Source organism: Hyla sarda, chromosome 11 (assembly GCF_029499605.1).
Source record: "Hyla sarda isolate aHylSar1 chromosome 11, aHylSar1.hap1, whole genome shotgun sequence".
Taxonomy (NCBI): Eukaryota; Metazoa; Chordata; class Amphibia; order Anura; family Hylidae; genus Hyla; species Hyla sarda.
In genome coordinates this window covers 88,845,680-88,857,916 of record NC_079199.1, presented here as the reverse complement: position 1 = coordinate 88,857,916, position 12,237 = coordinate 88,845,680, and the positions used below count along the sequence as shown (strand labels likewise).

The 12,237-nt window shown below is 40.3% G+C and overlaps 2 protein-coding genes across 12 annotated transcripts in view; both read left to right on the top strand.

Annotated features, from left to right (window-relative positions):
* The window catches only part of LOC130295501 (uncharacterized protein C12orf50 homolog), a 72,640-nt gene extending 64,630 nt beyond the window's left edge, over positions 1 to 8,010 (top strand). For 10 of the 11 annotated variants that reach the window (XM_056546327.1, XM_056546325.1, XM_056546324.1 and 7 more), the window contains 3 exons: positions 812 to 901; positions 5,510 to 5,584; positions 7,869 to 8,010. In XM_056546327.1, coding sequence (XP_056402302.1) covers positions 812 to 901; positions 5,510 to 5,574 — 155 coding nt within the window. In that variant the 3' untranslated portion in view covers positions 5,575 to 5,584; positions 7,869 to 8,010. Of the gene's footprint in view, positions 1 to 811; positions 902 to 5,509; positions 5,585 to 7,454; positions 7,552 to 7,868 lie in introns of those variants that run through there. The other variant, XM_056546320.1, reaches the window with a different exon arrangement.
* The window catches only part of LOC130295503 (C-reactive protein-like), a 33,662-nt gene continuing 29,338 nt past the window's right edge, over positions 7,914 to 12,237 (top strand). The window contains exon 1 of the mRNA XM_056546332.1: positions 7,914 to 8,031. Coding sequence (XP_056402307.1) covers positions 8,025 to 8,031 — 7 coding nt within the window. The 5' untranslated portion in view covers positions 7,914 to 8,024. The remainder of the gene's footprint in view (positions 8,032 to 12,237) is intronic.

Here is a 12,237-nt window from a genome sequence, read left to right as displayed (position 1 = left end):
CCACTAACATCACAGCATCTACATTCTTACTATGCAGAAAACATACAGAAGAAGAGCCAGCACACCACAAAACACACGGGTGCATGACGCTATGGCAAAAACAAAATACACACAAGGAAGGTTGCAGAAGTACTCTATGTGTGATCAAATATAGAGTGGTGCTTCAACCTTCTTTTTGTGTACATTATTACTATATACCAGTGTGCCTCCAGCTGTGTGCATGCTGGGAGTTGTTGTTTTGCCACTGCTGGAGGCATACTGATAGGGAAACACTGCTTAAAAGGGTACTCCAGTGGAAAACTTAATTATTATTTTTTTTTTATTAACTGGTGCCAGAAAGTTAAACAGATTTGTAAATTACTCCTATTAAAAAAATCTTAATCCTTCCAGTACTTATTAGCTACTGAATACTACAGAGGAAATTATTTTCTTTTTGGAACACATAGCTCTCTGCTGACATCTCTGTCCATTTTAAGAACTGCCCAGAGTAGGAGAAAATCCCCATAGAAAACATATGCTGCTCTGGACAGTTCCTAAAATGGACAGAGATGTCAGCAGAGAGCACTGTGGTCGTGATGTCAGCAGAGAGCACTGTGTTCCAAAAAGAAAAGAATTTCCTCTGTAGTATTCAGCAGCTAATAAGTACTGGAAGGATTAAGATTTTTTAATAGAAGTAATTTACAAATCTGTTTAACTTTCTGGCACCAGTTGATTAAAAAAAAAAAAAAAAAAAGTTTTCCATCGGAGTACCGCTTTAATAAAGTATATATATATATACAGCAGTGTGTTTATGAAGGCAATGTCATTTCAGGGGATTATAGGAAAGATGGGCGGAGATGGAGAAAAAAATACTGGTACACCGACCACGAGCCCCAGAACAATGCAGAGAAGGAGGATTATGGTAAGTATTATGGTCTGTATTTAAACACATCATAATATGTTACTTTTTATAGGTTTTCTTAATACGTTGTATGAGACAATGTACATTTACTATACTGCTACCTCCCATAGAAACCTTTTCAACCCCTATAGAAACTCCTAGCATGCCTGGATGGCCAAAGCCTATGAGAAAGGCCAGTTTGGGAATAGAGATCATCAAGCCGAGCCCTGAGAACCCGGATTGGAACTGAATTTGGGGGTAGCCGTGGCTCCCGGTTGAGCTCACGCGAAATGAGAAATGGGCAAAATCATTAATCGTTTTGGCCCCCAGAGGAGTAGGAAACACAGGGGGAAGTAATATGGCATCAGGTTGACCAGCATTCTTTGCAACTATCACATCATAACTCCAGGTTTCAATGATTTGCTGGTTTGTGTGTCAATCAGCTCCTAGGCCAATAAGAGACAGCAAAGGTGGTAGGTAGTTTTACACAGTTTTAAAGGCAAGTTGGGCTCAGTGGCAGCCATTCTGGAGAGAGACACAGATAGAGAGATAATGATAATTGTGAGCAATAGGAGCCAAAATACTGCATTATAAATCCCAAATGCCTTATCAACCATATAACAATATTCCACAGCACAGCCATTTATCTGTGGGCTGATCTCAGGGACCTCTTGTCCATCCCACAAATCCCAGCCATTCTTTTTCCAGGCACATTGAAATATCTGTACAACTACTGAGCAAAGCTGTGGGCTGATCTTAGAGACATCGTTTGTGGTCACCTCCTACAGAAGCTTCATCGTGGACTACAAATCCCAGCAAGCCTTATTCCAGGCACATACAAATATCTGTACAACTGAGCAAAGCTGTGATAGCAAAACATTATTTAAGTCACTGTGAACGCAGCATAGCAATATCCACACACAGTATATCTACGGGTTGTAAGCCAACACCAATATAAAAGCACTTTCATATAACACGTATTAGCCGTGTAAAGTGCTAGTACTTTTGTATTCTTGGTTTAATCAAACGTTGTATTTACCTGCTTGTAAGCTAACACCATTATAAATGCGCCTCTATATAATGTGCATTAGCCCTGTAAAGCACCAGTACTTATGTATTCTTGCTTTAATCAAACACATGTTGTATTTACCTGCATGATAGCTAACATTGCTATAAAATCCCCTCCATATAAGATGCAATATCCCTGTAAAGCACCTGTACCTATGTATTCTTGTTTTAATCAAATACACATTGTATTTACCTGCTTGTATGCTAACACTGCTATAATAGCGCCTCCATATACCGCACATTAGCCCTGCCTGTAAAGCACTAGTACCTCCACATTCTTGTTTTAATCAAACACATGTTGTAAGACCATAGTTCAAAGCATTCAAAGTTAAAGTTGACTATTAGGTGAATTAAAAATGACCCCAAAAAGATCAAAATTACCTAAAAAAATATGTCTGGTAAAGGATTTCTTAGACAGGCTAGAGGACAGAAGATCTCTGCCATGCCCTCTTCCAGTAAGAATGTTTGTGGCAGTACCACCACTAGTACAGGCAGCAGAAATAGCAGCCAAGTGCCTGGTGGTAGTAGTAGCAGCCATGTTAACCATCCCAAATTATTACCGTCTGCCAGAGGTTGTGTTTCACAGAATATTACGGCCCTTGTGGACTGGTTGACTCATTCAAGGTCTTTTTCAGGAGGAGAAAGAAAAGTCTGACAATATGATGGTGAGCCAGCTGTCAGTTGGTTCCTCCTCGCCTACAGTTACATGGCGGGTAGAAATATCTGCCCTAGATGGTCTGTTTCCTCATCTGTGTTTGCTTCTTCCCCTACTGTTTGCTTCTTCCCCTACTGAAAAATAGCTCCAGCCATAAAGAGGAGTTCTGTGATCAATCTTTTAGAGAGTGTTGCCAAGGTGGTGGAGGTGGAAGCAGTGGCTGAGCCTAGCACTAGCAGGCTCATGCTAAATATTGTGAAAAATTGTAACATTTTGTGCATTTAAAAAAATATTTATGGCATTTACTGTTCAGTACAAATTATGTAATTTTTATTCTGTGAGTCGGTACTTTGTTCTTTTCTCAACAAAATAAAAATTAAAATCCCCCCCCCCCCCATTTTTGTGTTGCCATGTTCTGACAGCCTTACCTTTTTTAATTTTTCAGCCATTGCTATTGTACAAGGTCTTATTTTTTGTGGGACAAGCTCTTCTTTTCATTGGTACCTTTTTTGGGATACATACTATTTTTTGATCTTTTTTATTCCTGGTTATGGACCAAAATGAGCAATGGGGGAATATTTTTCACCTTCTGAGAAGGAAGCTAAATTGGATTTTTATAAGAAGAAGCTACACAGCCAGTTTGCCACAGCTTTGTGGCACCAAACACCTGTTGAATGGGGGTCCAGTCTCCACTCTTCTAAGGGTCAATGCTGTACTTCCTCTGCCAGCATTACCCCTGCAAGAGGCAGGAGCAGCAGCAGCAGTGGCATCTTCACGTTGAAGTACATGATGACAAAGTACATGATGACATCAATTGTCTTCAAAGGAATATAAACTAACAACCAGGTTGAGGCCTACCTCAACAGTGCCCTTTTTCTGACAGACACCATGAGCCCAGACCCCATGGACTTTCTAAGTTATTAGATTAGACCATTGGCTAGAACTTGCCCAGTTTGCCATGGGTGTTTTGTCTTGTCCAACAACCAATGTAGCTTCAGAGAGAGTGTTCAGTGCGGCAGGCGTTGTCACCCAAAAGCGAACAAGATTGTCAGTCAGCAACGTGGAAAAACTAACATTTAATGAAATTAATCAGGCATGGATCAGTGAGGAGTTTAAACCTTCTATTCCAGATGCCATTGATTAGACACTACTTCTACACCTGCTGTATGCTGGAAACTACTAGTGGCACCAGTCAGCCGGCTACTACTAGTAACACCAGTCCACCACCTCCTGCTGTACGCAGGATACTACCAGTCAGCCACCTTCTGCTGTACTCTGGCTGGTATTAGTAACATCAGTCTACCACCTCCTGCTCTACGCTGCCTACTACTCTTAAAACCAGTCCGACACCTCCTGCTGTACTAATCCACCATCATACTTCCAACCAGGCCTTCACATACACAACCTATCATCCTCAAAAAGGGGTAGTTTGTTTCTGCATTTCATACAAAAAACAATTTCTTCTTCACTATTTTGGAACTCTAATTCTGTTGCTACTCCCAAAAAGTGATAATTTTTGGCATGCTTGGAAAAAGCCAATGCGCCTCCTGATACCTTTTTGTGCATTTTAACACCGGCAGGCATCTACTGACAACCAGGGATACTTTATACAGCTTTATTTTAGTGTTAATAAGAACCCAAAGAACAGTGCTAGAATAGTGTGCGAATGACCAGGAGAACAGAGTGGAAATGACCATGACCAGAAAGCAATGTAGGAATGACCTAGAGAACAGTGTGGGTATGACCAGGAGAACAGTGACCAGAAGAATGGTAGGAGAATAGGACAGTGTGAGAATAACCAGGAAGACAGTGTGTGACTAAGGCCCCTTTCACACTATAAAATTCATCCGTTTTAAAGATCCATTTGATGTTCTGTTATGAAAACCCTGAAAATCGGCCGTTTGATGGCCATTACAAAATCCCATACGGCCGTTAGAAAATCCCATTATAGTCTATGGGATTTTTACATTACCCTTTTTAACCCTTTACAGCCCATTATTAATAACGGACGTTATTCTGTGACAGGAGAATGAACGGAAGAAATAGTGCATGCACTATTTCTCCCATTACTATCTTCCGTCACAAAATAACATCCTTTATTAATAACAAGTTAAAACGGATAATATAAAAATCCCATAGACTATAATGGGATTTTCTAACGGCCGTTTAACGGACGATTTTCAGGGTTTTCGTAACGGAACATCAAACAGATCTTTAAAGGGGTACTCCGGTGGAAAACTTTATTATTCTTTTTTTTTAATCAACTGGTGCCGGAAAGTTAAACATCTTAATCCTTCCAGTACTTATTAGCTGTTGAATACTACAGAGGAAATTATTTTCATTTTGGAACGCAATGCTCTCTGCTGACATCACAAGCACAGTGCTCTCTGCTGACATCTCTGTCCATTTTAGGAACTGTCCAGAGCAGCGTATGTTTGCTATTGGGATTTTCTCTTACTCTGGACAGTTCTTAAAATGGACAGAGATGTCAGCAGAGAGCACTGTGCTCTTGATTCAGCAGAGAGCTCTATGTTCCAAAAAGAAAATAATTTCCTCTGTAGTATTCAGCAGCTAATAAGTACTGGAAGGATTAAACATTTTTAATAGAAGTAATTTACAAATCTGTTTAACTATCTGGCACCAGTTGATTTAAAAAAAAAAAGTTTTCCACCGGAGTACCCCTTTAAAACGGATGAATTTTATAGTGTGAAAGGAGCCTTATTACGATTTAGTTATGGACAATGCTTTTAGGTAATGATATTATGAGAATCCTTGGCCTTGCACCTCATGTAGCTGGTCTGTGTGGTATACAGTGTGCCTTCCTATATAAACCACCATATATAAGATTTTTTTTCTCTTGCATTATGTTACTTTATCACAGTTACTTTCTCAATTTTTCTCTTCAGATAACAACCATGCACCTAGGAAACCTTCAGGCCAAGGCAGAAGAAAGGCCAACAAGAGCTATTAGAAGAACAATGGTAAATATTTACATATGAAATTTATACTTGACGGATTTTGTAAATTATCAACTTAAACTTGATATTCCGTTAATCTGGCATCTGATAACCCGGCACGTGTTTATAAAACATAATATGTAACTTTAAGAAGCAAACAACTGTGTAGAAAGAATTAATATGAGAATTGTTATGGGCAGACTGTGGGCACAGTGACTGGGGGCCTCAGTAGGGTGAACAGTGATATAATTCAAGAATTTACAACATAGGGTTCATGCACAATGTTAAAGGGGTACTCCGCTGCTCAGCGTTTGGAACAAACTGTTCTGAACGCTGGAGCTGGCGCCATGAGCTTGTGACGTCATAGCCACGCCCCCTCATTATGTCATGCCCCGCCCCCTCAATGCAAGTCTATGGGAGCACAGGCTTCTATGAGAAACCATGTGGGTTAAAGCGGTACTCCCCTGGAAAAAAAAATAATTTAATTAAAAATTATATTATTAAAATAATTTTAATTAACTGGTGCCAGAAAGTTAAACAGATTTGTAAATTACTTCTAGTTAAAAATATTAAAGGGGTACTCCGCCCCTAGACATCTTATTCCAGATCACCGGGGTCCCGCTGCTGGGGACCCCCGGGATCTCCGCTAAAGCACCATGCTACCATTACTGCACAGAGCACCCTCGCCTAATGACCGGCGATACAGGGGCCGGATCATCGTGACGTCAAGGCTCTGCCCCTCATGATGTCATGGCCCGCCCCCTTAATGCAAGTCTATGGGAGGGGGAGTGATGACCGCCACCTTTGGCCCCTGTCATTACGCACAGAGCGAGTGTGCTCTGTGCAGTAATGATAGCGGGGTGCTGCAGCGGAGATCCCGGGGGTTCCCAGCAGCGGGACCCCGGCGATCTGACATCTTATCCCCTATCCTTTGGATAGGGGATAAGATGCTAGGGGCGGAGTAACCCTTTAATCCTTCCAGTACTTATCAGCATCTATTTGCTCCACAGGAAGTTCTTTTCTTTTTGAATTTCTTTTCTGTCTGACCACAGTGCTCTCTGCTGACACCTCTGTTCATTTTAGGAACTATCCAGAGTAGGAGCAAATCCCCGTAGCAAACCTCTCCTGCTCCAGACAGTTCCTAAAATGGACAGAGGTGTCAGCAGAGAGCACTGGGAATTCAAAAAGAAAATAACTTCCTGTGGAGCAAATAGAAGTTGATAAGTACTAGAAGGATTAAGATTTTTAAATAGAAGTAAATTAAAAAATCTGTTTAACTTTCTGGCACTATTTGATTTAAAAAAAAAAAATAAATTTAAAAAAAAGTTTTCCAGGGGAGTACCCCTTTAATTATCTGATTACTATTCAACTGATCCATCAATCTTGGCAGTAAAAATTTAATGTTAACCCTTACGCATCTATAGTACCTCAGTGTATACTTACCAACATTTGAATCCCAAAATGTGGGAAATATGAATTCTCATGATCCATAACAGACCAATATATGGAGGGTTAATCCAATTATTCACCAAAAGATCACCGCAGTGATCCACTAATTCCCTAATTTCCCATATATTAAAAAGGTATAACTTTATTAATTCACACACTAGATTAATCTAGTGTGTGAATTAATAAAGTTATACCTTTTTAATATATGGGAAATTAAGGAATTAGTGGATCACTGCGGTGATCTTTTGGTGAAAAATATGAATACTCAGCTCTATAAAAATATATAAAAAATTGAAACACAACTGTTACTGTCAAAATCGACAGCAGTCCATAAAACAGTAACATGAGCATAAGGATTGTTGTCCAGTATGGTTGCTAGAAACTGTTGTATATAGTTAAAATGGTAAAGCCAAAGATTGATATTTATGTATTTTTTTCCTAAAAGAGATGTTGGCACTGTGAACCTGATATAGAAAAAGGAACAGTAGAAAAAGCAGCTCAGTATATATCTCCTCTTTGCATTAGCTTCTTCAAATTAAATGGTAAATGTAATATTTTGGTGGAATATCCAGTCAATGGCCAAGTGACAAATTACCGAGACACTACATCAAAGACGACAAACAATATGGCTGCACTTCCTGATGCTACCCTATAATAAATGTCTGCCCCACCATGCCAGAAAAATGCTTGTATATAAGGAAAGTTTTACATTTTGGGGGGGGGGGGGGAAGAAAGTCATTATGACAGAATTGGGATAGCACTGCGCTAGAGAGGCTGTCACTGGCAGGGCTAAAAGGAAGATGTGGCTGCCATATTGTAAATTTCAGCCATTTCTAACTTTATTTGTCTTTCTTTTTAGAGTAACAACAAGGAAGATGGACCAAGAATACAAATAGGCTCACAAAATATAAAAGAAAAAAACTAAGAGGCAAAAAAAAAAAAAAAAGAAAAAGATTTATGACTTTGCAGGAATAAATGGGTTACAGTCACAACAGTGCGTGTGAACCGGATTATCATGTATTGTACGTATTATCATGTATTGTACGTATTATCATGTATTGTTCACTCGGATCAGTGCCTCCATTTTAAAGATACAATTTATTAGCCGGCCTTGCTAATATGTTAATCGTCGTGGATGCAGGAGATGGAATTACAAGCATCCCTGCCTCTTTCCCCTTGCACCAATATGATTGCCCACCTAATGAATATTCACGAGACCATCTTCGCCCATGTGAACACAAAGTGGGTGCCCATGGCCACTACTGCTACGAGGTGAGATGAGGTGAGATACTCATCTTGCCTCAGGTGGCAGGCTATGTTATGCATGCATAATATGCATATCTGCTAACAGCAGTACAGGAGAAGGGAGTGCACAATAAACAGAAGAAGGCATTGTTACCACTTGAAGATATTAATACTACTTGATGGCTAAGAAGAGGACATTATAACTACTTGGGATTGTACAGGGTGCGCCATTTATATGGATACACCTTAATAAAATGGGAATGGTTGGTGATATTAACTTCCTGTTTGTGGCACATTAGTATATGTGAGGGGGGAAACTTTTCAAGATGGGTGGTGACCATGGCGGCCATTTTGAATCCAACTTTTGTTTTTTTCAATAGGAAGAGGGTCATGTGACACATCAAACCTATTGGGAATTTCACAAGAAAAACAATGATGTGCTTGGTTTTAACGTAACTTTATTCTTTCATGAGTTATTTACAAGTTATTTACCACTTATAAAATGTGTTCAATGTGCTGCCCATTGTGTTGGATTGTCAATGCAACCCTCTTCTCCCACTCTTCACACACTGATAGCAACACCGCAGGAGAAATGCTAGCACAGGCTTCCAGTATCCGTATACACTGCTATATACTACTATATACACCGCAGGAGAAATGCTAGCACAGGCTTCCAGTATCCGTATACTTCTATAAACTACTATATACACCACAGGAGAAATGCTAGCACAGGCTTCCAGTATCCGTATACACTGCTATATACTACTATATACACCGCAGGAGAAATTCTAGCACAGGCTTCCAGTATCCGTATACACTGCTATATACTACTATATACACCGCAGGAGAAATGCTAGCACAGGCTTCCAGTATCCGTATACACTGCTATATACTACTATATACACCGCAGGAGAAATGCTAGCACAGGCTGCCAGTATCCGTATACACTGCTATATACTACTAAATACACCGCAGAAGAAATGCTAGCACAGGCTTCCAGTATCCATATACACTGCTATATACTACTATATACACCGCAGGAGAAATGCTAGCACAGGCTTCCAGTATCCGTATACACTGCTATATACTACTATATACACCGCAGGAGAAATGCTAGCACAGGCTTCCAGTATCCATATACACTGCTATATACTACTATATACACCGCAGGAGAAATGCTAGCACAGGCTTCCATTATCCGTATACACTGCTATATACTACTATATACACCGCAGGAGAAATGCTAGTACAGGCTTCCAGTATCCGTATACACTGCTATATACTACTATATACACCGCAGGAGAAATGCTAGCACAGGCTTCCAGTATCCGTATACACTGCTATATACTACTATATACACCGCAGGAGAAATGCTAGCACAGGCTTCCAGTATCCCTATACACTGCTATATACTACTATATACACCGCAGGAGAAATGCTAGCACAGGCTTCCAGTATCCATATACACTGCTATATACTACTATATACACCGCAGGAGAAATGCTAGCACAGGCTTCCAGTATCCGTATACACTGCTATATACTACTATATACACCGCAGGAGAAATGCTAGCACAGGATTCCAGTATCCGTATACACTGCTATATACTACTATACACGCCGCAGGAGAAATGCTAGCACAGGCTTTCAGTATCTGTATACACTGCTATATACTACTATATACACCGCAGGAGAAATGCTAGCACAGGCTTCCAGTATCCGTAGTTTCAGGTGCTGCAGAATGGGCAAAACAAAAATTGGAACAGGACCTTAAGTTTACGCAGAAGATTTTGTTCAGTGATGAGGAAACTTTTATGTGAATGGTGAAGTTAACAAACAAAATCACCGCTATTGGTCTGACACTAACCCACATTGGATAGATCCCTCCAAGACTGTTGGAACACAAAAATTGATGGTATGGTGTGGTATATGGGGTACAAAGATAGTGGGGCCATTCTTCATCAATGGAAACCTCAAGGCCACTGGATATGTGAAATTGCTACATGATTATGTGTTTCCCTCTTTATGCACTGAAGCTGCACGTTCCCTGAGTTTTTCCAGCAAGATGGTGACCATCACATTATGGGTGTCAGGTCCGAGCATTCCTAGATGAACAGTTTCCTGGAAAGTGGATTGGTCGTCGTGAGCTAGTTGAATGGCCCCCAAGGTCTCCCGATCTGACCCCCTTAGACTTTTATTTTTGGGGTCATCTGAAGGCAATTGTCTATGCTGTGAAGATACGAGATGTGCAGCACCTGAAACTACGGATACTGGAAGCCTGTGCTAGCATTTCTCCTGCGGTGTATATAGTAGTATATAGCAGTGTATACGGATACTAGAAGCCTGTGATAGCATTTCTCCTGCGGTGTATATAGTAGTATATAGCAGTGTATACGGATACTGGAAGCCTGTGCTAGCATTTCTCCTGCGGTGTATATAGTAGTATATAGCAGTGTATACGGATACTGGAAGCCTGTGCTAGCATTTCTCCTGCAGTGTATATAGTAGTATATAGCAGTGTATATGGATACTGGAAGCCTGTGCTAGCATTTCTCCTGCGGTGTATATAGTAGTATATAGCAGTGTATATGGATACTGGAAGCCTGTGCTAGCATTTCCCCTGCGGTGTTGCTATCAGTGTGTGAAGAGTGGGAGAAGAGGGTTGCATTGACAATCCAACACAATGGGCAGCACATTGAACACATTTTATAAGTGGTCAGAAACTTGTAAATAACTCATGAAAGAATAAAGTTATGTTAAAACCAAGCACATCATTGTTTTTCTTGTGAAATTCCCAATAAGTTTGATGTGTCACATGACCCTCTTCCTATTGAAAAATCTAAAGTTGTATTCAAAATGGCCAACTTAAAAATGGCCGCCATGGTCACCACCCATCTTGAAAAGTTTCCCCCCTCACATATACTAATGTGCCACAAACAGGAAGTTAATATCACCAACCATTCCCATTTTATTAAGTTGTATCCATAAAAATGGCCCACCCTGTAGAATTATACAGATGTGTAAGATTATGAATTAAAATATCAATGATTAATGATTATGGATTATTGCAATGCAGTAGAATTCAGGGAGTCTGAAATAGCCACATCTGTGGCCACATACCCCAATGTCGTGACCAAATTCATCATGTAGCCCTAGCCTATGGAACATTCCCATGATAGGTCTTAGTAGTGTAATCTTTCAAAGGGTTTTTCACATAAAAGTGATTAATAGCCTATCTTCAGGATAGGGGATGAATAGCTGATCAGCAGGGATCTGTCACCTGGCACCCTCCAGTGATCAGCTATGTAGACGAGTCACTGCACCCATGTCCCTGTGGTTCCATACACTGTGTAGTGGCCATGCTGTGTTACTGCAGCTCAACTATCATTGATGTGAATGGGAGTAGTGTTGGGCGCGAATAATCATATTTTGAATTTTTATCGCGAATATCGCAAATTCACGAATATATTTGCTATATATTCGAAATTATGAATATTTGCTTTTTTCCCGCATATTCGCATATTCCTTCTTTTCACTTGTGGGCCAATTAGAATGAAACAAATACACTTGTCAGAGGTTATCAACAATATCCCTAGCAACCAATAGTAAAGTTGCCCACCCCCTCACTGTTTTCTTCCTCGAATACGCTAATATATGTGACTATAACGAATACGCGAAATTTGCGAATATAGGATGAATATTCGTCTCTATATTTTCGCAAAATATCGCAAATTCGAATATGGCCAATGCCGCTCATCACTAAATGGGAGTTAAAGGGGAACCCCCGCGATCAGACATCTTATCCCCTATCCTTTAAATAGGGTACAAAATGTCTAGGGACGGAGTACCCCTTTAACCCCCATTCACATCAATGATAGTTGGGCTGCAGTAACACAGCATGGACACTACACAGTGTATGGAACCACAGAGACATGGGTGCAGTGACTCGTCTACATAGCTGATCACTGGAGGGTGCCAGTTGTC